Source organism: Cottoperca gobio, chromosome 9, assembly GCF_900634415.1.
Source record: "Cottoperca gobio chromosome 9, fCotGob3.1, whole genome shotgun sequence".
Lineage (NCBI taxonomy): Eukaryota > Metazoa > Chordata > Actinopteri > Perciformes > Bovichtidae > Cottoperca > Cottoperca gobio.
Window position 1 is genome coordinate 14,102,219 of NC_041363.1, and position 26,576 is coordinate 14,128,794.

Below are 26,576 nucleotides of genomic sequence, written 5' to 3' on the forward strand. Positions count from 1 at the left end.
TATATTCTGGTTCTGGTTTCCATTGCTGCCACACAAATATGATTTTGGTATTTCACCAGTGAAAACAGAAAGCGAGAGATGCAGGAATATGGAGGAAATAATTTACAGGTGAAGTTAAATAGGAGCTGGAGACATAATGAAGTATAGTGCGTGTAGAGAGGAAGATTTGAGAGAGAGGATATGATTTAAAGAGGATGAGAAATGTTTCCTAAGGAGATTAATTTTCAGCTTCAGTTAGCTTACTCTTCAGGCACTGGCTGAGGTGGAAAGGTCATTTCAATATTTTTCAGAGCCAGGAGGGAGAAGAGTCAAGGCTGGGATGAAAGATTACCAGGTCACATTATTAGGAGAGCCATGCAGACAACACTAGTAGAGTGCAGGACATTCACTGTCTGGCATGTAGAGCCTGGACAGATGTGGAATGTGCACTTATTTGCAGTCTTGCATGGCAGGCTTTGGATTTGAAACGAGCCACTATGGGCATTCAGTGGGGGAAGAGCATGATGAGGGTGACATGTAAGATTTCAGGAAGATGGAAAACCAAAACTGCAGCAGTTTGGATGAGTTGTAGGGAGGGTGGTCTGAAGAAAGTTGCAGTACCTCAGACATAAGTTTCAACAAGCTGAGCAGAAGTGCTGATAAGGAAGTGCCTACTTCATTCAGTGTTGTGGATGATTGTATACCAGCAGGAACAGGAGAATGAGTTTGAAAACAAGAGAAACATACATGGAATGGAATGAAAGTGTTATTCATTGTTGAAGATGATAATGCTGCACAAATTACAGCCTGTAAAGTGGATCAAACATAATTTGCCATGCATATTGGAGACAGATAAAAACTAAGGCCAATTAAAGTGACTTTTGGTTACTATGTTTGAGTGATAGGGAGAATTCTATTGAATAGTCCAAGTCAATGCCGTAATTTAGCAATTAATGTGTGATTCATTTCATTAAGAAGCAAACCTCAAAGTGCTACAAGAAAAACACAATTATAAGAACAAAGAAATAAAGATAACACCCCACTTAGGTAAGTTATTACCAGAGTAAGCCGAGAAACAGCGGTAAAATCAGTGGAAAGATAATTTAATCAGTTTTTTAAAAAAACGTCTGGCTGTAGAGAGGGACAGTTTTACACAGAAAGCTCAGTGTCTGAGGTGCCTGCAGGTGTTGTTCGGGGAGTGTGTTACACAGCCAGAGAGCATCTGCTATACACTTAAAAACTGCCACAGCCATCACAATACTCCTTTTTTTTTTTGTGTCTTTTTTTGGTGCAAAGTTGCACTTTGAGAGAGAAGAAACATGAAGTGGCCACACTTATCAAATGGACTGTGAACTCTGCTGTAAATGTAATGTGCAAACAGGCGACAGAAGCTGGCAGTCAAAGGGGGCAAATCTGCTGACGTGTAGCCTGTGTAGGAGGGAGAGAGGGACTGGTAACAAAGGCGGACTTCTTGAAGAGAGAGACAAAATTAAACTAAGAGAGACAGAGCGTGAGAGGGAACATGTTGCCTTTTTCATCCATCCCATTTCCTGTTTCGATACCTCCCTGTCTCCCTCTATCTGTCTCTTCATCTCTCCGCTTCCTCTTTGCCCTTTCCTGACTCCTCTAAGTTTTGCAAGCAGTGTTTGAGCTAAAGTAGAACAGTCAAAAGCAAAACTCTGGTGTCACACTGAATATTTGTAATTCACAAATATTTCCCAGTCTCTCTCTCTGACTCGCTTTCTGGTCTTCTCCCTTAATTAATGTCCTAACCAGTAGGGAAGAAGAAAGGCGCTGTGGAGAAACAGACTGTCTGTGTGTGTCTGTGTGTCCTTGTGTGTGTGTGTGTGTGTGTGTGTACATAATGATTGTGTTATCTTAGCATGCAGCCCCAATGTCAGCGTGAGTGCTGCTTTCTCTCAATTAGAGCTAACTGTGGGAAATGCATATGCAGCCACACACATACGCACACTGAATTACTTGTTTTCACTGTATGAACATTTTTTCTCAGATACACAAACACACACAGAATCAGGGCCATAGGCCATAATCAACACTTTCATCTTTCCATCTGCTGCTCTCTCTTTTCCTCTTTTTTTTGTATTCCTCCCTCACACTCTGCCTCTCATTTTTCCCACTGCCCCCTGCTGTATGAGTGAGCATGGCTGTGAGTGTGTGAACATGAGTGTGTGAGAGAAAGAAAGAGTGTGTGTTCTTTTCACAGCCTTGTTGTGGCACCATATAGAAAAAAACCCAATTGTTTCCTGCCTCCCTCCTTTCCTCACTTCTCTACATTCTCCAATTCTTTCAATTTACTGCTGAGTTTTCTCAATGTGAGTTGCGTTCAAATTCAGCACTCCCCATTCCCTCTCTCTCTCTTCCTCTGTGTCTCTCCCTCCATCATTATTTCTGCTTCTGCTGCGCCATACTGCTGAGAAGCCATCGTTATAATCATTTTGCTGCTCTCTTCTTCTCTTTTACTCCCTCTCTTCCTTTCTTTATGACTCCCTCTAATCCATTACCCCTCTCTAACGACTGTGTTGTGCTGCTGTGAAGTGGACCCAACTTTAGGACGCCAGTCCTTCCTGACTGTGTACCTCTATCTCTCCATCCATCCTCCCTCTTTTCTTCTTTCTGTCTATTTCTGGCAACAGAGCTGTGCCACTGTGAAGAGGGACCATCTCTCAACAGTTCCATTAAATACATGTATTTTTCTTGCTCTTTCTTCCACTCTCTGCTTTCTAGTTTCTTTCACAGTTGCTTCCTTTCCTTCCCCCTTTTTCTCTCCATTCGCAGAGATCTCACTTGCCCTCTCTCTGTCTTACCGCTCAGATGTGATGAGGTCTAACTGTTACTAGTTCAGCCATATCCCATTTAGACCTGCTCTCACCCCTTCTGACCTCCATAAATCTCTAAATCCGTCCACCAAAATTATAATAATAAAACACTTTGACAGGAGCCATACTGTTTTGCTGAAAATGCTTCTGTACTTTATTATTGCTACTTTTACTTAAACCTGCAATGATTTTTCTTTCTGCCACTTACATAGTACAGTAGCAATAAGTTGAAAACTCAACACTGACATATTATCACTCTTTGGGTTGATAAGGTGAACTTGATTAGCAATCAGTTGCTTATTTACATATGCCGCAAATACGGAGCAAATTACTATTTATTTGAGTTGTGTTTGTGTCCTACTGATGATGTTTTAGCTCCACTTAGGTATTCCCCAACTGAGGGAAATACTTGGCACTTAAGCTGATAGAAATGCTCCACTTTGGGCACAAGCTACATACTATCAGTCTGCCGTTTGGTGTTGAGCAGCTAGCATAGGTATGGTTTTTTAAAGCTTTTTTGCTGAAAATTGATGCCTGCTGCAGCCAAAAGTGTCCATGTCTGCGGAGAGAGTGACTTAAAGAAGTAAAGTTGCGGGCCCGTAAACCAAAACAACGAGTTGAAAGATGCTACAGATCTCTGTAGAGCTGAGGGGAACTGCAGAGGTGATAATTACCTTCACCATGGTGATTATTTTTTAGGTTACATACATTATATTTCACTTATGGAAATGGCTTTGGCGGACGTCTGCGCTCTCTGAGTGCCCTTCTAGTTCTCTAGTTCTTTGTGCATTTGGCACCTTGAGCGACTCTTTTCACATCCAAGGAGTAAAGCGATCCATTGTTAATGTAGGAATATTGGTTATAGCTACTTTAAGTAAAATATCTGAATACTTCCTCAACAGCTGGCCCACTACATCTCCAGCTCACTTTCAAAAATAAATATACACTTTTTTACACTTGCTAAAATAATAGGAAACATGACATTTTACAGATTCAAAATGTATTATAAGGGCACAGTAAGCAATTGCAAAATGGAAATGTGCCTCCCGCCGTGTTTTGATTCACGTCATAGGAGAACCTTCAACTTTAATTACCCTGCTTCTCCCCTGCTGTTGGAGACGGGAGAGGCAGCCACCAGCTGAAGTATCTGTTTCATATTAACCAGCATGTTTGCCTTGTACATGTCAGGGTGTAATGTATGTGTTGACTCTCACATGCTGTTAATGCTCTCTCTACTGTTTCTCTCTCTCTCTCTCTCTCTCTCTCTCTCTCTCTCTCCACATTAAATGTTTAATCATGCTGGTTAAGTTGCACAAAAGGTATCCTGCTGTTCTACTACAGTAAATGTCACATTCAGCTGGATACCTCAAAGAAAGAGACGGCAGCATATAGAGAGAGAGAGAGCTATTAGACCACTTGCACACGCAAAGTGAAACAATCTTTAAATTAAAAAACACATAACATTCTGATTTGTGTGATGTTGGCTGAAGCTACCACAACATGTGCGTCCGTCAAAGCAGCTCTGAAACACACTGAATTTGACAACTGGTATTGTTCTACCTAAATTATTTCACCAGGGACTCTGAGAAGCTGTAGCTCGCAGGGACAGTAATGAGGAGGATGGCTTAATTGTAATACAAGCATATTTATTTTGGGCTCTCCGTTGTTAACGGCCTCAGATAAACAGACCAAGTGAATTCCGTTTATTTCCCTGTGAATGTGCTGTAAAGGTCAGGCGTTGTGCATAATGCAACTGGAATAAACAATAGACTTAATTACTTCTTGATAGATGTTCATAACTTTTTCTCAGAATTTAATTGAATGTTTAGGGTTATCTAATGGGTACACGATGAAACCTTTGTCAAAATATGAAAAACAAAAAAGCCTCAGAATATATTTTAAAACTCAACACAGTGAAAAGCATCTTTGTAATTGCAGTTCTGCCGACTCAGGATCAATAAGACATGAGGAATTATGCAACCTTCAACTAGCAAAAGATAGAGAAAAATATTTGTCTGCTGGTTCCCTTTGTTCATCAACAAAAGGAATGGCAACAAATGAAGTCCTGCTTCCCCTAAATAACCCCTCAGTGAATCCAGATAATTGGAAGATTTATGTGATCATTCATGTTGGCAAGCCAACCCCCTCTCTACACTTACCCCCCCACCAGTAAAACTCCAACACACCTCAGCCAGATAGAAGAAGGAAGAAAAAGGACAAGTAGAAGATAGGTCAGTCAAAGGAGATAAAACAGCGGGAGTGTGGTGTGCTACACACCTTGTTAGTGTTCAGTCAGTCATTACAGTTGCTGCTGAGGCAGGAACATAATAATAATAGAGAAGGTTGGGAAAAAAGAGAGAATAACTTAAGATTTCACAGTTTCCAAACCAACATGAGTATGCACTGTAAAGTTTCAAGGGAGGCAAGGAGGTTGATATTTGCCGCATTTCCACCACATGCGTACGGCTCGACTCAAATCATTTTTGGTACCAGGTACTTTTCAGAGTTTCTTTTTCCACTGCATATAGAACGCCCTCTTTTTAGGCGGGGGGTTATCAGCTGTTCTGCGTAGGGACAGCGCGTGAAAACAGAGGAACGTTTGTCGTTTGTAAGGCGTGGTGTATGGCGTATTTTTATAAATCTGGGTGGAGTGAAATCTTTCAAAAATGGCAATTGAAGATAGTGTGCTATTTAAAAACACTACGTTTGCGCAGGATGTCCCGTCATGTGCTAGTGAAAAGTCTGCAGTATTTTAACATCACATTCTAGTATCGGCTCAGCTCGCTTGGAACCTTGGCTGAGGTACTGCTAAAAAAAAAAGTACCAGGAACGAGATACTATCCCCAACATGTACTGATGGAAAACTAAAATAGAGTCAGTCGAGTAGAGCCGTACCAGAAACAATGTTTTTGGCAAGTACACATGAAAACATACTGCTGCATCTCATTATATCAGTCTCAGTGGGCACAGATGGGTCATACTGACACTTCAAAGGCACATGTGATTCAAATGCAAATCAGGATTAACATCACTTGACTTTTGATTGACAAGACAGAATGTCATTAGATAGTTTGAGCTGGTAATGTTTGAAAGTCAGTCTCTGATTGATGTATAATGTCTGTTAAGACTTTTATAGTTGTGAAATGTTTTCCCATCTTGAGTGACATTAAGTTAGTATCTATAAATGTCAGTGCAATTGCCTCCATTCATCCAGGTTGGAACATGTATTTATTGCATACATCTGTCAGTCTAAACTGGTTTATCGTTGTCACTTTGCACAGTGACGAAGAGCATCTGGCTCTTATATTATCCACACCAGAGATGACTTTTTTTAAGGGATTGAGAAAAACACTTTCTACAGATTTCTCTCTTTTTTTCCACTGTGATTATAATACAGCTAATCTTTGAGATTTATGGCTTTTAACCCGGCCTTCAAGTGTGGCTGAACTATTACCACATTTGATTTTTGACGAGGTTGCACAACACATCATATGAACTAGTTATTTTGAGCATAACCCAACCGTTAGGATGGGGCTGATAATTAAAGTTTTAATAGCTGGGGATAATTTCAATCAAACATTGAATATGCGCATATGAAATCAAAAACTAAAGTTTCCTTCCAGCACTTTTATTTTTTTATGTGTTGTGTTTGACAGTCTCATCTTCTCATCTAGTCAACATATCTGGATACAGCAAGAGCATAGCTGACAGAATGTTGTTTTTCCTGATCATAGGAGAGGAGAGCTAACATTTCTTCCACAGCAAAGAAGCGTTTTATGAGAATCCAAAAAAAAAAAGTGCTCAATTAACACTAGAACTGCTAGTATACCATACAAACTTTATAATTGCAATAATGATTTTTTAAATGTAATTACACTTTATTAACTAAAACTTGTAAGTATTGTACCAAGTAGTACAAGCAAGTTTTTCTTTATCTGTTAAAGAGTCAGATTGAGATTAAGTGTAAAGTGATGGCATATAATGAATAAAAGGTTTGTCTCTTAACTAGTTAAAGGGCCAGTAACCTTTGTCTCATCACCATAAAACAGAAGACCAATTGTTTGTGGGTGTATGTGAGGTTTTCTATGGTGTGTGTGAGACTAACAATGTAACGCACCATACTGTAAATGTGACTAAGTGTGTTTGCACTAATCAACAATAAATTGCCATTGTCTGTGGGTGTAGTGTAGTGATTATTTGTACTACAAGAAGAGAGAGCAACATAAAGAGGCACTTTCTATTCTCTGAGGTCTTGCCCAGCTACATTCTTTTTCATGTTACCTCTCTGTTCCCTAGAGATGAAGACCACTTCACTTTCTAATTAAATGCAAAATGTAGAACGCAATTAGGCATTCAAACAATTAAAAAAGAAATCAGGCTCACTTTTAGCCAATCAGAGCATCAATTGCTGTCCATGCCATTTAACAAAGCTCCCATAATCAATATTGTTTTAAACTGTGCTCATCACTCATATCTGCTCTGACAAAATAATGGCTGTGAAGGCAATGGGTGGCAGGAAGGCGGGGTGAGGACAAAGAGACAGGGAACAATGGAAGCAAATAAGAAAGTAAGACAGTAAGAGCTCAACCTTGTTTTGCGTGTGCTAAACACAAGATACAAACAAAACAGCAACCCGCTCGTCCAAGACTGACCTGAATATACTCTGTTAAAAATTGGGGACCAGGTAAAAAATACTTATTTTGAAAGATTTCCCTTATCAGCCTTTTTGTAAAGACCTCTTGTGAAAATACAACACAAACACACACACACACACACACACACACACACACACACACACACACACACACACACACACACACACACAATCCTAGCAGACTAACAAGGAAGATACACAACGTCTGGCATATGCAGTATGGGACTTAATAGTTAACTAAAGGGGAAACTCAGAAGTTGCCGATCTGCATAAAATGGCACTGTGAGTGTGGATATGCTGCCCTTGAGAAAAGAGGGAGGAGGAGCAAGATAAGATGTTGGAGAGGAGTGACAGAAAGAGGAGGGAGGGGGGCATTTGGGTTGCGAGATGTGAAATATCGAGAATGACAGTGTTAAAATTGAATATGAGAGACTCAAACACAATCACTATCAAGTGAACGAGCTTAGAAATACAGACGTGGGTATGTGTGCACAGGAACACACACACACACACACACACACACACACACACACGTGATGCCTTAGTCAAGAGAAAATTGCTGAGAGAGCCATATGTCAGAAGTTGCACTGCCATGGTGTTATTGGTTTGATGGAACAAGACACAGTCCGCATGCAGTCACCTATAATGAGACGACAGTACTGTAGCTGCGAGCTGAATTCATTGTGCGTGTGTGTGGTGGACACGCATGCATGTTTTGGGGTGAGAAAAAGGAAGAGAGATTAGAGAGCCCTGGATCTAATCTGAGTGGCTTTGTTTTGTGTTTGTGTGTTTAGTGTGTGAGTTTTTTATCGGGAAGATTCAGAGTTACAGTAGTTTCCAGACACCCACAACACTTTGAAGAGTTTTGTACTTCATTCTTTTAAGTTTCAACATCAGTTTAAGGGGGAAAAGCACACATGCCTTACTGAATGGGCAGTAACATAAAATCCACCACAAAGTTAATGTTTCCTATTCTCCCATGCAGACTATTATATTTTTAAATAGTTTCAAACATCACCCCTTTTTAAACAACCTTCAGACATTATGGATTGGCTGTACACTGATGTGTAAAATGTTCTCTTTATCTTCAGAAAAATCCCTTACTTTTGCTTGAGCACATATAACAGTGCCACATCCATATAAACATGAACACACACACACACACACAAACACTCACACACAATGCCATGACTAACCGCTAGCTGTTGTAACCCTTATACTATACACAGATTGTATTGATCCATATATAGGAGGCTAGCAGGGAAACACAGCCTGTAAATAAGCTCAAAGAAAATTCTGCTGACTCATTTTTATGTTCCTTTCAACTGTGAAAAGGAAGCAAAAGTGCTGATGAGGCTTAAAGAAAGGAGGAGCGAAGAGGAGAAATTAATGTTTCTGTATTAAGTCCAATGTCAAGCAATTTCTGCATATGGTACACACGCACACACGCACACACACACAAACATTCACAGCAGTACTCTTACCCCAGCTATTCTCTCAGGGCATTAGGAAGTTACCGCACTAAGCCATACACACATGCAGATTCAGACACACACTCACAGAGGAAAAGGCCAGGGGTTTATCGCCGGTCTCCACACTTGGCCCGATGCAGTCTGGAGCTTCACTGACTGCTCCACCTCCATTCATTCCAGGGAATATGAAAAAGCTCTCCAGGGCAAAAAGGCAATGAATGTTTATAAGCGATCATGCAGCAAGTCGGTCAGAGTGTCTCTGAAGGGCACATAACATACAAGCGTGTTAGAGGTAAATGTTTTCTATAAGGAATTTAGAGCATATCTAAGATTGAGGGATTAACTCCACGCGACTCTCAACATGGCGATGGCTGAGTTGGCAGCTAGCAACTAACAGCGCTAACATCAATAACAGTGCAAACAACAGCAACAGTGCTGACAGAGCTAACCGTGTTAACCTGGAGGGAACCAGAGGGTGGGTGCTACGCTTCTGCAACAACGCTGTGTTTAGCTGTAACCTCCATATTAGCGCAGTGTAGAGCGGTGGAGATTAGCTGTGTACAACATGCACGCACGGCCGGACCGGCTACGTAAAACAAAGCACAGAAAAGCTTGGAGTACAACACACACAGAGGGAGTGTGACTTCATTCTCTGCCCAGGACACCATTACTCCACTATATCTTTACATGGAAAATAATTGTTTGCTGGTATGTTGATGCTCTGAATGCCGTATATAGAACCTTTAAGAATAATAAGTAGTTTTAGAATGTTTTTGCCAAATTATAAATGTTGTCAGCGTGACCTAAAGATGAGTGAAACTATAGAGAACCTGGCCTGTGCCCATGTCTTTAAAGGGTAACTCTCTCCGCTTGGGTGGGTGTCAGAGATTCAAGAAAATGTCAACCTATGGAGACTAGTGTAGCAACTGTTTTTTTTACCTTCCTTCTAAAATCTAGTTTGAGGGTACTCTTTAAGACGCAAACCTAATTTGAGTTATTCTTTCTTTAAGGAGAATGATGTGTGTGTTTGCCAACCTGAACGCTTTCTCGCTAATAACAAATTATCTGTGAACCTGGCCAACCAGAACAAAACATAATTAGCTTATAGTTGCCAATAAGCAATTTCCACTGGGCTATATGTTTGGCCATAATGCTACACTAATGGCAGCCAACTACCATCGCAAGGCACTATAGCATCTCACAATAATGAACCATCTGCCAAACCTGTTCATATCAAGCCACTAAGCTTAACATTGCATTTTTCCAGAAAGAGATAATATAATATCTTAATAATTTACATTTCCAAATGACAAACCATACCCAGAACCAAACACTTTTTTGGAAAGCAAAACTTGATCCAACAAACGTCAGTGTGTTCCTTTCCTTAGTCTCTAAGAGACACTTGATTCTGCCGGTATTTTAAATGGCGGAAAAGTGTGTGTGCCTGTAAGAGGGCAAGTAGATGTGGTTGTTGGGGTTACAGTATGTTGCTGTGTGTGCACCAGTGACTTTACCGGTGTTGTCCTTTTTCAAAAAATATCATCATTACAAGCAAAATTTCAAAGCCAAGAAGAGAAGGTGGGAGAGAGAAAGCAGAGAGAGTGGGAGAGAGACCCAAAGCAAACTGCTGGAAAAATTGATTTACCAAGTTGCCTATTCCAATTATTTTCAATTCTCTGGTTAAGGTGCATAAGAACACTCTGCTTTACATTTTTACTGTATAACATTAACTGTACTATTGTCCATAGGTGACAACAAATGATCTGTTTCATCGTATACACACATATAGCAGAAATAGTCTTTCTGTATTTGTCCCACACAAACTCATTCACACATGCAGACATAGCTGATATCTGCATGTGAGCACACTCCGGAGCGCAGCTAAGTGGGGGAATAATTTGCATTTCAATCTTTTAATTTGCTTCCTTTTTGTGAAATTGAGCTGACTTCGACGAGCTAACCGCAGTGAGTACAGAATCCCATTTCAACGTCAGCCCTCAGGGTGATTCTGTACAATTTGAATATCTTTTTTTTCCACAGTTGAACTCATAACTTATATTCCTATTACACATATTGAACTCTTGTGGGTATTCAACTTAAGTCATGTTCTGAACATGTCGACTCTGCAAAGATAGAGTTTAAGACATATCACACTCAAAATTCAGAATGGCACTTTTTAGGGGAGTGACGGGGAGTTCATGTTCCAAACAGAGAAGAGAAATTCCTCAGAAAAGACGGCAGCACTTTGTTTACTTCTCCAATGCGTCTTATATGTTCCAAAACAGCTTTCAAGAAATGTGATACGTGTCAGAATGTGATATGTGTCAAAGTACACTGCTGTGGTAAAGATAACATTTTGCACAGAAAAAAGCAAAAACAAAAAACGTTTTTCATCAAATGCATTACATATTAATAAAATCACAAAGGGCAGAATAGTGTAGTTTTTAAATGTTCTGCAGTGAAGCAATCATCATTTAATTTAGATTTAATTTTCCAAATTTAATTGCCAAAAATGTCACAATGGAGAACTTTTTTTTTTACTTTTACAATTACTGTTATCTTTCTTCTCATAAACTTAGAAGTATGTACTCTGTGTCCGTATTGAACTGCTATGTTGTCTAGTTTAGACAGTACTAGGTTTGACTTCTATTTACTTTTTCCATTTTCCAGTTTCAGAGTGTTGATTACTATGTTGATGCTCGATACCAAGATGCAATACCAGGTACCTCAAATATTTTCCCTAACCCAGGGAAAGTGGATCTCTAACCAGTGACACATGCTGGCTTGATTGTGCGTTTACGAGCGAGCAGAAATATTCAGTTAGTATTCAGTTTGGGGAATTTTCAGCACATCAGATACGAGGTAGCTGTAGGTAGGTGAAGGAAAATGACAACATCTGTGTCTATGATAACATGATGTGGCATGTTTACCCAGCATACAACTAGATCAAACACTTGTATAACACACACACACACACACACACACACACACACACACACACACACACACACACACACACACACACAGGCCTTATTCAATGCATTTAATTGATCTTTGGTTTTGTCTACTGGCCAGTTTGGCTGTTTTTCTCAGAGCCTCTTCTTCCTCTACACTCAAATTGGCTCTCTCTTCTCTTTGATCTCCTTGCGTTTCAATTCTTAAAAAGCTTAATATGCTAATTAAATGAGATTTTTTTTATTATGCCATTAATATGTTCCTGAAATCACTTTTTTGCATAACATTTTTACCAATCACACTGTGAAATTCCTATTATTTCACACATTTGTACACACTCTCATCCATCTTCCTTGAAATGCAAACCTTTTATAGTGTTTCCTCCATGTGTGCGCAAATGTGATTGTCAGTGTATGTGTGTGAACATGCCCCTCGTGTATGCATTTACAAGTGCACATGTATGTTACTGTGTTGGTGTGTCAGAATACATGGGTGTCTGTATGTAGAGCACACCATTACCGACAGGGTCCAGAGCAATTTGTCAACATCTGAGGTGAATCATTGCCAATATGAAATATTAATATGTGATTCATGAATATTAATAACTTTATTGAAGCAATTACCATAATACCAACACTCCTCTAGCACATGTTACACTTAGTACTAAAGGGAAATAAATGATACATTAAATAATAAAGATTTATTCTCTTTATGTGGATTTTACGTGCACACAGAGAGATTTAACTGCTCGCCTCTGAGCAGTGCGTCAAGCTCCCCGCTGTTCAGGGGCCACAGATAAGCTTGTAGCTACAGCGTATGTGGTGCAATGTACTATATATGTATAATGCACATTATTGCTGTTAAATAACTGAATGAAATAAATAGGTAAATAATGTTGATTATTGTACGAACCTTTTGTGCACAGACAACAAATGTTAGTGCTTCATACTTTGTCAGCTGAAATAGTGATACAAAAAGTAAAAAACAAAACACTTTTAAAAGTTGCTGATTGCAATTTGTATTTGTTATGCTAAATGTAATCAAGACCTCTCCTGTCACAATCAAAAATTTGGATGACAGTCATATAACAATCAGTTTAAATCTCACTTTATTAGAGTCCTCTTGCTGTTGGAGAGGTAAATGCATTTAGCCAGACGTTACACCTGAAGACTAACTTTCACATCAACATAATCATCACTATCGACTTTCCAAATTGGTAGAATACAGTAGAATATATAAGTAATTGTCTATTGAATATTACATGTTAAGAAATGTTAACAAACGCAATAGGAATAGGGTAATGCCAGTTACTTCCTTATCATTACCCTTTTGCTTTCACACTTTCCTCTTGATCCCAACCATCTCCCTGAAACTCTTTTAAAAGCAAATCTTCCAGAAACACACATTTAAATTGTGCATACTGTTTGTTATGTTGCATAGTTATATTCCATCATGTTTTGATGATAGCCTAAGGTTCTTATAGGAAATAAGAGAGCGTGCTGGGGACGGAGATACCATTTAGCGGCTCGTAAACATCATGCATCTTAGCTAAAATGCACAACATTACTGGCCTGCTGGATCCTTATAATGGTGGAACTTGATGGCTTGAAAAAATTGCTAACCACATGGAAAATCCCTCTTTGCTTTGGTTGATAGCTATGAGTATTAGAGGCGGCATGTGTACAATGGAGAGATTGCAGAGTAGAAGGCAGGAGAGGTGCTGGAGGAGGGATGCATGCGCTCCGTCATCCTCCCCCTCCCTCCCTCTTTCTATTCTCTAACTTTTACCACTCGTCACCCTGGCCCCTACACCGTAATATGTATTTCCGAAGTTGGTTATAATCAGTCGAGAGTGATTGAGGTGCTAGAGGAGAAATAGATGGTAAAAAAAAAAACAGGAAATAAGAACGATTTCCTGCAAGTCATCAGACAGTAAGAGGGGGTATAATCTGAGGAAGGGAAGGTGCTTGCTCAGTGGTGAGATTCGGAGCTTTACAAGAAAACCACATAAAACCCTCCTGGATGTGACTGCCACTCGGAGGGTTTGAAAGCTGCACTCATCTGGAGCTACCTATAACTGCAGCATGTCAACAAGGATGGAGGACAGGGGGAAAGAGGAGAGGAGGAGGGAAGTGAGAAAGGCAGGGAGAAGAAGTGGCAGGCAGAGAAACAGTGAATCTGTTTCATGCAGATGAGTTGGCTCATAGAATAATGTTGTGCTCCAAACCTGCAGGACACAACAGCTCCTGTATCTGACACATTTTTCATCCCTGTTTCCGATTGTCCCTGTTTATTTCACGCAAAATAAATAATTAACTGTGCGGCGACATATGTTTATATTCTTTTAGTGAGTGTGTCTGCGTCTGTGTGTTTAGCTGTGTTTGCCTTGTGATGCATCTGAATGTGTTGACTTAACAAAATGAAATCAATAGCAACCATGGCACAGCCTACATTTAGATTTTCTTTGTCACATTATTCAGACATCAAACATTGGTATTCATGTGGTATAACTGTAGTTACAGTGTAATGCTTTTCTATTTCTATTTATTTCTGTTGGAACCTGAGCTTGAATGAGTTCAGAAACATGGTTAACGCTAACAGTGTGATATAATCAGTGCCATGCATGCACACTGATTCATAATCATGCATGTTATGCTGCCTGGAGATGCTGGAAAGTGTTCATTACATAACTCATAATTACATATATTGGAGATTATGGTATTTACTAAAGCATAGATAATATGCTCTTTGTTTTATAAATTTGAGAGTTTTTCTCGACTTCAAGTGGCTCTACTAACTTAAAACAGTGTTCCTTGTGTGGAAAACAAATTATTTCTCATATTTCTATTTTTGTTTGGGCCCTTTTCACTCAAAGTAGACACAGTAATACATGTGATCATAGAGTATGAGTCAACCTTTGACTGTTGATGGAATATTTTGGCACGCTGATAATAAAGAAGTAAAGACTAGACATCATTATGTTGTTTTGTCAGACTAAAGGCTTTGAGAAAACATCTACAATCATGTGTCTTAAATGTTTTAAAGAAAATACAAAGATGGCAAAGATTATTGTGTGAGGTTATTTAGACAGAAGAATAAAGTTTGAAAAACATAACGGTTAGAAAGCCCTTTTCTAAAGCATTTTCTGTTTTGTTGTTTTATAATCTCAGATTCAAAGAGACTCACTATGATTAGAAACAAATGTGTGATAGGCCTACGTCAAAACCAAATGTTATCCGGGAGAAAATGTGTTTCTCTCAAAACTTAATCAACAGTTTCGTTGTATGGGAACGTAAGTTTGAGGAGACAAAGCTTGAAGGTCATGAAGGGCTCTATTGTCTGACAGCACAGAGACAATTGAAAGCAGAGCTGCAGCATGTTGCTATTTTCCCGACTATGAAATGGCATGCATGTGCTTACACAAAGTGTGGAAACTAAAGAAGAATGCTGAATGATTTATTTATTTAAAATAGAAGTTCAATGTGACTCCAGCAAGAATAAAAGTCAAATAAAGCAGTCTGTATTCAGCTAAAGATTAAGGTATTTTTAACAGTCCTACAGTATCTGTCATCCACCACTGCTTCACTAGCTTGTATGAAATCCCCTTCCAGGCTTTATTTTGCTACTTTTGTTAAAATGTTATAGTCAGTAGCTGTCAGCAACAGTTTTTGCATAGATCATTGAGTTACAAAGTTTAAATGTGAAACATTATGCATGAAAAACAATGTGACAAGACTAGGAATTCAATATCTCAAGAAATGTAAATTCAGTGTTAAAAGTCATCTGCCTTTGACAGAACATTCATTTTTAATGCCATATGTTTTGTGCTTTGTTATTCTCTTACTTGGAGAAGCCTGTGTGGTGACTAAGATGACTAAGGTCACTGACTAGAGAATATTAGATCTATATAAAGTATTTTGGCATTCAGAATTTATGTAAAGAATGTGCAATTTGAGAAATGATTCATTATTTTTGTCATCTAAAAAATGTCAACTCTTTTTGACATTTCTACCTCTGAGTTGATTGCTCAAAGAACCCAACCTGAAAGTGGATTTCCATCTGATTATCATTTTACTACACTGCCAAAATTCAGCAAGACACCTTTTAGGGCTGTGAAAGAATGTAATCGTCCAAATTGTAGTAAAAAAAAATGAAGTTACATCATTTTGTGGCGAGATTGCCGTGATTCCTACTGGGAGCTGACATCAGCTGAACATATTCTAACTCTCCTTTCCTCATTTAAAAAGCTCTAAAGAACTGCTCCACTCTTCTTTCATCCAAGAATAACTAGAGTGAGATGCTGTAACTTTGAAGAAAAGCCTCGGAACAGTTGGCAGCGGGAATGTAGATTTAATAAAATGATGGTATGTTTGATAGAAGTGGATTTCCAGAGCTGTGGACAGACACCGTGAACCCTCCTCACTGTCTAAAGTTGTACAAAGCAAAACAGTGACTGATTATTATTATTATTATTATTATTAAAACATGTTGCTGCTGATGCTGTTGTGGGATGAGAGTATTACAGAGCCACACGTCTGCACACGTGGATGCCTTTAAGCACTGCTCACCACACTTCAGAACAATAAACTAGTGACTCATGGTGCTTGTTTGACATTGACAGAATGCAGTGAAGAGAGTAACGGCCATTGTCTATAGGCCATGCACATTAAAAAGAGCTAGTCCTTATCAGCAATTTGTCCAGCCACTTCTTCCAGCAGTTGACCCCCTCTGTCTCATTTACACTGTGTGGATGTTTTCCTGAAAGAGAAGATAAACCTCTCCATTAGGCTGCTGTACTCCTCCTTTCCTCCTCTTCAATGCGTTGTTGTCACGCAGGTTTTCTATAAAGAATATTTGTATAGCACAGCACTGGTTATATCAGAAGTCAGACATGTTAAAGCACACATTTGTTATGGTCTGATGACTTCCTGTTGCACTTTGAAATACAGCTTCAGCTTGTTGTAATATTAGTGGACAAGCTGTCTTTAAGGATGCAGCCACCACTGACAAAATAATCTTGTACGTGGACTTATTTTATAATCACTGTTTCATATACTTTTGTAAAGGGAAAGCTGTAGCTGGTGATTTGTTTATTTTAAAAAATTGGATTGATGCAAGTGGAATTATTTATATATGATATATTAAACAGGCATTTTATACATAAAATAAATGCACAGTACCAAAACAAGAAAAATGATAAATACATAATAATAGTTTGTTGCCACAGTAACATCAGTAACCAATAAAGACATAAACTGTAAACAGATACAATTTAGTTGATTAAATAAGAAGATGCAGGGATTTTTAGTTCCTCACAATACATACTCGAAGGCACCACCAACCCTGAAAAAAGTCAAAAGTAACAAAGATAACAAATGTCTTACAAGCCCCACTGAAAAGGCTCTGTCGCACCTTGTACCACTTTATATTCAAAATGTCTTGGCCTCACAGTCACCCCATTAGATTTACTGCACACATACACGCAGGATCAAGGGCATTTTGGCCCAATCATGTTCCTCTCTGATTAGTTTGTCCAAGGTCTGAGGGATGAGGGTTGTGTCCAGTGCGCTCATATATCTGAGGACTTGATAGATATTTGGATGGCTTCCTAAATGAGTGTGTGTGTGTGTGTGTGTGTCTGTGTGTGTCTGTGTGTGTGTCTGTGTGTGTGTTTATGTGTTCTTTTCTATTGGACTACCAAACATCATTTTAACAATTTCAGATCAATTACAATCTCGAGAAAATGTATTCAAACTAATCATGGTTTCTTTTCTTTACTTTTTTTAATCTGTAATGGCAAATTTCCAATGCTCCAATGTTCTTATGCCATCTACACAGGTAGGTGTGTGGGTTCCTACGCAGATGGAGCTTCCCGTTGTAGTTATGGATGGGTTTGGGTTGTAGAATATAGTTGTTCTGATCTATCACTGGTTCGTTCGGGTTGTTCACTGGCTCTTCCGGGTCGCTCACTGGTTCGTTTGGGTCGCTCACTGTTCGGTTCAGTGGCTCACTGTTCGGTTCGGTGGCTCACTGCTGTGTTTGGGTCGCTCACTGTTCGGTTCGGTGGCTCACCGCTGTGTTTGGGTCGCTCACTGTTCGGTTCGGTGGCTCACTGCTGTGTTTGGGTCGCTCACTGGTTCGTTTGGGTCGCTCACTGCTGTGTTTGGGTCGCTCACTGTTCCGTTCGGTGGCTCACTGCTGTGTTTGGGTCGCTCACTGTTCGGTTCGGTGGCTCACTGTTCGGTTCGGTGGCTCACTGCTGTGTTTGGGTCGCTCACTGTTCGGTTCGGTGGCTCACTGTTCGGTTCGGTGGCTCACTGCTGTGTTTGGGTCGCTCACTGGTTCGTTTGGGTCGCTCACTGCTGTGTTTGGGTCGCTCACTGGTGAGAACTGTTTGCCCTCTCTACCTGTGTCCTATCAACCCCCTTCCTGTCACCTGTGCACCCTTATATACTGACAGCCCAGTGTATTTAATCACCGCCCCCAAGTGTTCAAAATAATATTGCAGGGCTTAAACCAAATAATAATAAATGCCAACATTAACAGAATCCATTAGTCATCTGTTCAAAGTATCCCAGATTATCTTTCCTACAACTTTTATCCTCACTCTTATTTCCTTTTTCCTTGGGACTCAGGGACACACTCATCTGTGAGCCAAAAGACAGGAAAATAGAAAATGTAAATGAAATAATTAAACCAGAAATAGAGGAGAGAGAGAGAATGTCTGAGAGAAAGTTTTAATAAAAACAGAGAGTTTTAGAACGAGGTGGAATGACTAGTCAAACTGTTTAGCAGCCAAGAGTGGGAGGCTGCAGCTTGTGTAGTGGTGCAGTGCTACTGGGCAGAAGAATAAGAAAACAGGTCTTTCAGGCAGCTCAGAGGCCATCAGTGTAGCAAGTAAATCACTCAGTCAGTCACACAGCCAAGGGACCAGGCTGCCAGGCAGCCAGCCTGATATCTAATGGACCAATCTGTTATGTAGACATGAGCAATCCAGTCACTCAGTCAATCAAAAAAGGAAGACAGGAAGTAAGCCAGAAATGTGGATCTGCTAATAGTAGTGAAGCAATTAAAGACTAATGACGACTTAAAAGTCAGGAAAAATACATAAAAAATATTAACATTGATTTGCAACATTTTTTGCTGCAAAAATAGCACTTGTAATTTTGATTCCGGATTCTTAAGATATTCAGAAATGCTGAAGATGGCACTTCTGTGTATAGCACCACATTGAGTCCTTTGGATCATCTTTCCCAAGTTTCTTTGCGGTGTTGACTACGGGTCACCTAAAAGGCCAACGGTCGTCATTGACACTGAAACTATCAACGCTTCAAAATCAATGCCAGACCAGTCTTCAAGCACTCCATGTCAAGGGTCTTTTCAACTCACTTCTCAATGTCACGTTATTTTTATTGAGCTTCACAAACACAGGTTGATATAATATTTTGCACAGATGTTACCTCTTTTCATCTCGCTCTCTCAAAACATAAAGTCACTCCCCAACAGGTTACAATTTAGACATTGTACATTTATATGTTGTGTTTTTTCTTAATCCATATTTGTATGTTTCTCTATTATTTTCTGATCCGTCTTCAAAAAGAGATGTCCATCTCAGTCAGGATATCTGACCAAATAAATGGCACATGGAATGAAAAGAAGGATTTCATTTCCCCAGTGCTGTACATGTGACTCTCTGCAGGGAAAAACTCAAAGAAACATAACAGATCAACACGTTTAAAAAACAGAACTTAATATATAATTGATTCTGCATAAAGGTATACAGCATAAAATTATATATACAGTATATCTCAAAAGTGAGTACACCCTTTAGATTTTTGCAAATATTCTGTTATATCCTTTCAGGGGATAACATTATCCTACTGAAACTTTGATATAACTTAAAGTAGTCAGTGTGCTGCTTGAATAACAGTATAGATTTATTGTCCTTTGAAAATTACTCAGTACACAGCTGTTAATGTCTAAACAGCTGGCAACAAAAGTGAGTACACCCCATAGTGAACATGTCTAAATTGTGCCCAAAGTGTCAATATTTTGTGTGACCACCATTGTTATCTAGCACTGCTTTAACCCTCCTGGGCATGGAATTCACCAGAGCTGCACAGGTTGCTTCTGGAATCTTCTTCCACTCCTCCACGACGACATCACGGAGCGCACGGATGTTGGACACCTTGCACTCCTCCACCTTCCTCTTGAGGATGCCCCACATGTGCTCAATTGGGTTTAGGTCTGGAGACATACTTGGCCAGTCCATCACCTTAACCTTCAGCTTCTTCAGCAAGGCCGTTGTCATCTTGGAGGTGTGTTTAGGGTCATTATCATGTTGGAAAACTGCCCTACGGCCCAGTTTCCGAAGAGAGGGGATCATGCTCTGCTGCAGGATGTCACAGTATATATTGGAATTCATGTGTCCCTCAATGAAATGCAGCTCCCCAGTGCCGGCAGCACTCATGCAGCCCCAGACCATGATGCTGCCACCACCATGCTTGACTGTAGGCAAAACACATTTGTCTTGGTACTTCTCACCAGGGTGCCGCCACACACGCCGGACACCATCTGACCCAAACAGGTTTATTTTGGTCTCATCAGACCACAGGACATGGTTCCAGTAACTCATGTTCTTGGATTCATTGTCTTCAGCAAACTGTTTGCGGGCTTTCTTATGCATCGGTTTCAGAAGGGGCTTCTGTCTGGGGCGACCGCCATACAAACCGATTTGATGCAGTGTGCGGCGTATGGTCTGGGTACTGACAGGCTGACATCCCACTTCTGCAACCTCTGCAGCAATGCTGGAAGCACTCGCACGTCTATTTTTGGAAACCAACCTCTGGATATGACGCTGAGCACGTGGACTCAACTTCTTTGGTCGACCCTGGCGAGGCCTATTCCGAGTGGAACCTGTCCTGGAAAACCGCTGTATGATCTTAGCCACTGTGCTGCAACTCATTTTCATGGTGTTGGCAATCTTCTTATAGCCAAGGCCATCTTTGTGAAGCGCAATAATCCTTTTTTTCAGCCGCTCAGAGAGTTCCTTGCCATGAGGTGCCATGTTGTCCAGCATTCAGAGAGAATTGTGCCCAAAACACCAAATTTAACAGCCCTGCTTATCATTTACACCTGAATCCTTGTAACACTAACGAGTCACATGACACCAGGGCGGGAAAACAACATCATTGGGCACAATTAGGACATGTTCACTATGGGGTGTACTCACTTTTGTTGCCAGCTGTTTAGACATTAACAGCTGTGTACTGAGTAATTTTCAAAGGACAATAAATCTATACTGTTATTCAAGCAGAACACTGACTACTTTAAGTTATATCAAAGTTTCAGTAGGATAATGTTATCCCCTGAAAGGATATAACAGAATATTTGCAAAAATCTAAAGGGTGTACTCACTTTTGAGATATACTGTATATAGGAGAATAAGACACAGGCAAACATGCAAAGGGAGTATTTGAACTAAATGTATAGTGCTGTAATACACATTAATCTGTCTTTTGGCGTCAAATATACTGCCTCAGAAAGATACAGTGAACCCACAGAGAGAGAGTTACCACTTTTGAATGAAATCAAATGCTATAAGCAATGCAAAAAAGGTCTAAATAGAAGATGGAAGAAGCAGGAAATACAATGGAGATAGAGAAGTGGCGCGAGATAAAGGGAATTACATGGGTATCACATATATTATTGAGTCTGGTCTAGAGGAAGTGGAAGACAGGAGAGCGTCGTCTGTTGGTCTGAGTCAACATAACAGTGATCTCCAGCTACAAGGATGAATGAGGCTCATTTCTAACAGGCTGAAGCAGGCTGAAGCAGTGAGTAAGAGCTCGCTGGGTGCAAATCAATCATTACTCTGTGTGTTTAAGTGTATGTGTATATCAGGTATGCATACCTAAATCTGTATACGCATGATCCTCAGTAAGTGTGCATAAATATGTGCATGCATGAATAGAAAAGCTAGCCCACAATCTACCTGACCACAATAGAAAATCAAAAAATACATGTGTGCTATTTACTGTTCTGGTTAATGCACATTAACACATTGATCTCGCTTTGACTTGGGTTGAAGTGACAGGCTTTTTCGAAATCTCACAGAAAGTCAAGGCAGTAGCACAACAGGATTTCAGAGGACAAGGCCACAAAAGATGTTTATAACACAGGTTTTATATGTGAAGATGGACAGGCCACTTTTAATGTGCTCCAGGCAGCATTAAATCCTGACGGGAAGGCCTGACAGGCATTTACACATTCTGTTCAGACAAGTCGTTTTTCAACATAATGTATTGCAATAGCAGGTTACATTTGTTTAACTTCTATCTAAACAGTTATGCCTGCTGGCGTTTTGAGAGTGATTGTATAATAAGACATTTCCATAGAGTTCAACACAGTCTGCACAGGCCACCTTTACCTCACTATATAAATGTTATCAAATCTCAAAGATGTAGTAAAAATGTGTTCTTCTGATGTCTTTCTAAAAGAGCATATATTACATTTTCTGCAGTGCCTCCCACGTTATGCCGCCATGTGCAGATCAGATTTGTGCCAAAGCATCAGATCAGATCTAACATAATCTTTTAGGATGCACATTGCTGTTTTTTTAACAGCTTTTTCTCCTGCAACTAAGGATTGCTTGCATTTATTTTTGTCTGTGATTGTGCATTTGTTCAACTGTCTTTCTTTCTTCTCTGTCTTTATTAGGTGGAGAGGTGCCCTACACTACTCTAGCGACAAGGATGATGATGGGCGTTTGGTGGATATTTGCTCTTATTGTCATCTCTTCGTATACGGCCAACCTAGCAGCCTTCCTCACCATCTCACGCATAGAGAACTCCATACAGTAAGTATCCAACAGATATGTTTCCTCTGTTGTCCGTGGTGTAAAAAATGCTGCCTCCGAAATGTGGTTCTCTGGCTTTAACTTCTGAAAAACTAATTTCCTTTGACATACAAAAACTGAAATACTGATTACACATCACCAATATTTAGTTATTTCTTAAAGCTGCACCTCACACCTACACAGAAGTACGGGAACTAAAATATGTATGCATTTAACTATGCACACACACACACACACTTGTGTTTATTCAAATATATTAATCATAGAGTTTGTGTGTAGCTTTGCATGCATGACAAATAGTTTCTAATACACAGAGACACATTGTAGTCCACCCCAGTGTGCTTGATTGTTGCTCAGTGTGGAAATCCATTCTAACAAGTGTAATGCATGAGACACACACATGCACACACACACACACACACACACACACACACACACACACACACACACACACACACACACACACACACACACACATAATTACTTCCCTGTCCTTTCCACCCTTTCTCCCCTCCTACTTCTCACCATCGTAGGATTGTAATTTCCTGTCTCCCTCAAGTTTGGATTTAACATTGTGTGTATGTGTGTGTGTGTGTGTGTGTGTGTGTGTGTGTGTGTGTGTGTGTGTGTGTGTGTCCGTGTCCGTGTGTGTGTGTGTGTGTGTGTGTCCGTGTGTGTGTGTGTGTGTCCGTCCGTGTGTGTGTGTGTGTGTCCGTCCGTGTGTGTGTGTGTGTGTGTGTGTGTGTGTGTGTGTGTGTGTGTGTGTGTGTGTGTGTGTGTGTGTGTGTGTGTGTGTGTGTGTGTGATTCCTGTGATAAAGATAGGGAAGATAAGGAGGAACAGAGAGAGAGAATGAGGCTAAGTGTGGGAGAAAGTAAGAAAATGGTGTTTTGCATGTTCTTCTCAGGTTTGGGGCAGAAAATGAATCAAGGCAACTGACAAAGCCACCCCCCAGACACACACACACACACACACACACACACACACACACACACACACACACACACACACTTTATTTCCCTAAGCTCTGTGCCCTCTGTTTATCTATCCTTGTGATAATATGTTTGCCTGTTTCTCTCCTGGTGGCACAAGGAAACACTCATCTCTCATTGGACTAATCAGCATGCCGAAGCTTCCGCTATGCCCGGCAGTGCTACAGTTAATTGTGCTTGGCTTTGAAATAAACAACATTTATTTCTCTAAATCTCATCACTATCTGTCTCTGAATTTGTTTCTGTCATTTTGACTCTTTTTCAATCTCTTTTTTGTCTTTGGCAGACCACCTCCTTTTTTTTTTACTTTTGTCTCCACTCCTCTCTCTTCTTCATACTTTCAATTTGTTTCCCCTTTATTCCAAGTCCTTCTGTCTAGAACTTTGGAAAGTGTGTAGAAAGAATCACTTTTCCTTATTTTCTTTTGTCTATTCGTGTTTTTATTCCTGCTTCAATTTGCTGTCATTAATGAGTGCCTCTCAGTTTACCGCCTCATTTAGCATCCATTGAGCTCATTAGGGATTTCCATAAATTTTAATGCATTATCTTTAATGTGTTGACTCGTCTGGGGTCATTAGTGATATAATTACCACCTAAACAGCAGCACCCGCATGGTCTTGGGTCTCTAAAGATGGGTGGTTTGGTGAGTGGTGAGAAGGAACATACCCAAAACAAACTGAGAGTAATCGGAAAGCATAACGAAACCTAAACACAGAGATGAAGCGAGTAACCGAGCGAGAAAAAAAATAGGATTGTAATGTTGTGATTAGCGTGCACTTTTATCTGATGAATACTTGATTAACATATTACGCAGATGGTACGAGAGCAAATGGTTTTTGTGAGTGAGTGATTGAGAGAGTGAATTAGTTAAATATGGAAAAGAGCAAGCAAGTGAATGAATGGACAGGAAAGGAAGAGAAGACCGGATAAGGATTGAGGCATCGCTCGTCTTAGTGTCTCAGCGAGTTGTCAGGACAGACAGGGTTTTTAAGTATTAATGCCCTTGTTTCATCCTGGAAATGAAATAACAAGTGAGCATTCAGAACCCTCTCTGGACTATTTCACGCTTGGATGTTTTCCTTCAATTTCAGTGTGAATCCTTTCGGAAAACGGTGAGGGATGGCGGTGAGGAGTGGCAAAGAGAGAGAGAGCAACATACAAAGAGTGATAAAACGGTATAAACTTTATAAAGTGGAAATAAAGAGAGGGAGCAGGTGGAAGAAGAGATGAGACGGATTAAGACGAAAAGGGGAGGAGAGAGATAGAGCTTAGAAGAGAAAAAAGTGTAGAAGAAAAGAGATTGGAAAAAACGGAGGGGAAGGGCTTGGGCAGTGGTGATGAGTTAGAATGAGAAATAAACTTTTGAGGGGTAAAAGTGTGAGAAGAGGTGGCACCTGTTGAGAGAGGAAAGCGATGGAGCGGAAGAATTGGTCAGGATGGGAGGATTGAAAGACAGATGGAGTGTTTGAGGATAAAAAGCTTCCTTATCTGGCTCAATCTCCCTCAGCAGGTGTCATATGTTATGGCTGCTAATGATGCCAATAAAGTCAATCAGGTATTAAGTGTGCTTATATCAGCATCATAGTGGCTGGTGACTGTTCTGTATGCATGCATGTCTGTTATATCCCAGTGGTCAGCTAAGACAGCTCCCCTGGTTAACGACTCATTTGGTTATAAGTCTTGCATGTTTTCTAAAGGGCCATGAAGTCAAGATGTACTGTCACACTGTCACTTTATCGCCCTCTAATAGTGAGAAAGAGATTGTAACAGTATCGTCCCTTTGATAGTGTATGACAACAGTAATGAATGGAATAATGCTTTAACAATTTAACAGTAGTGCCTTAGCTAGCTACGGTACGGTGTACTGAAGAGAAAACACATAATGACATTGAGTCACCAACAATATCACATAGAAAATCAGAGTGAATTATAAAAGGACCTCTAAATACTTTATTATGATACATGTATGATACACACAGCATGCATATGATATTGATCTCAAACTCCTCCAATATTTGCAATTTATAATGCAAATATAAACAAGCTAAGCTTACTCTAATGGCCATGTTGATTTGGCTTCAGTCTGCACAGATTGCTAGTTGTTCAAGGTTGCACAGCTGTCTGCAGAGCTTCAACAGCCATTTGTTAAAGAGTTAATGGTCTGATCAAGGCTCTACTGCCTTTACCCAAATTAATTTCCCTACAGAATCCCAGAGCCAAGATCGTCTTTTGGCTTCTGATAAACAAAAGGAAGCCCATCCTTTGACTCTGTGCAAGTACTTGTGGAATAATTTGTCTGCTAACATGAGCTGGCATAGCTCCCTTCCAGCAAAATAAAATATATAAAAAATTGCTAAAAACAACCTCTAACGAAGTTGGTATTCAGTGTTTCCTTTGATAGCTACACAGTTTATAGCATTGTATTACAAATAGCTTTCAACGAAGATGATCAGATGCCCAAATATGCTGAAACATACTGTATACACTGATTAACGTGCAATTAATCTGTATCTAGCCTTTCTATTACGCATGCAAACACAAACACCCACGCACGCACTCAAGCACATACATGAACAAACACAAACACACACACACACACACACACACACCACACACACACACACACACACCCACACACACACACACACACGTCTTCAATCATCAAAATGATAACTATTGTACAGGATGTTCTGTATTTTTTAGATATCAACAAATCAACATGGGTACTGTTTGTTCATTTTCTCTTTACATATTTTATGTTGAGCATTTTGGAACGGGATTGTTTCATTTTTTATTGCGTTTTTCTTGTCCAATTTGGAGCATTAACAG

The 26,576-nt window shown here is 39.9% G+C and overlaps 1 protein-coding gene across 1 annotated transcript in view; it reads left to right on the forward strand.

Moving 5' to 3' along the window:
• Window positions 1–26,576, forward strand: part of grid2 (glutamate receptor, ionotropic, delta 2) — a 432,197-nt gene that overhangs the window by 348,918 nt on the left and 56,703 nt on the right. The window contains 1 exon segment of the mRNA XM_029439497.1: window positions 22,617–22,755. Coding sequence (XP_029295357.1) covers window positions 22,617–22,755 — 139 coding nt within the window.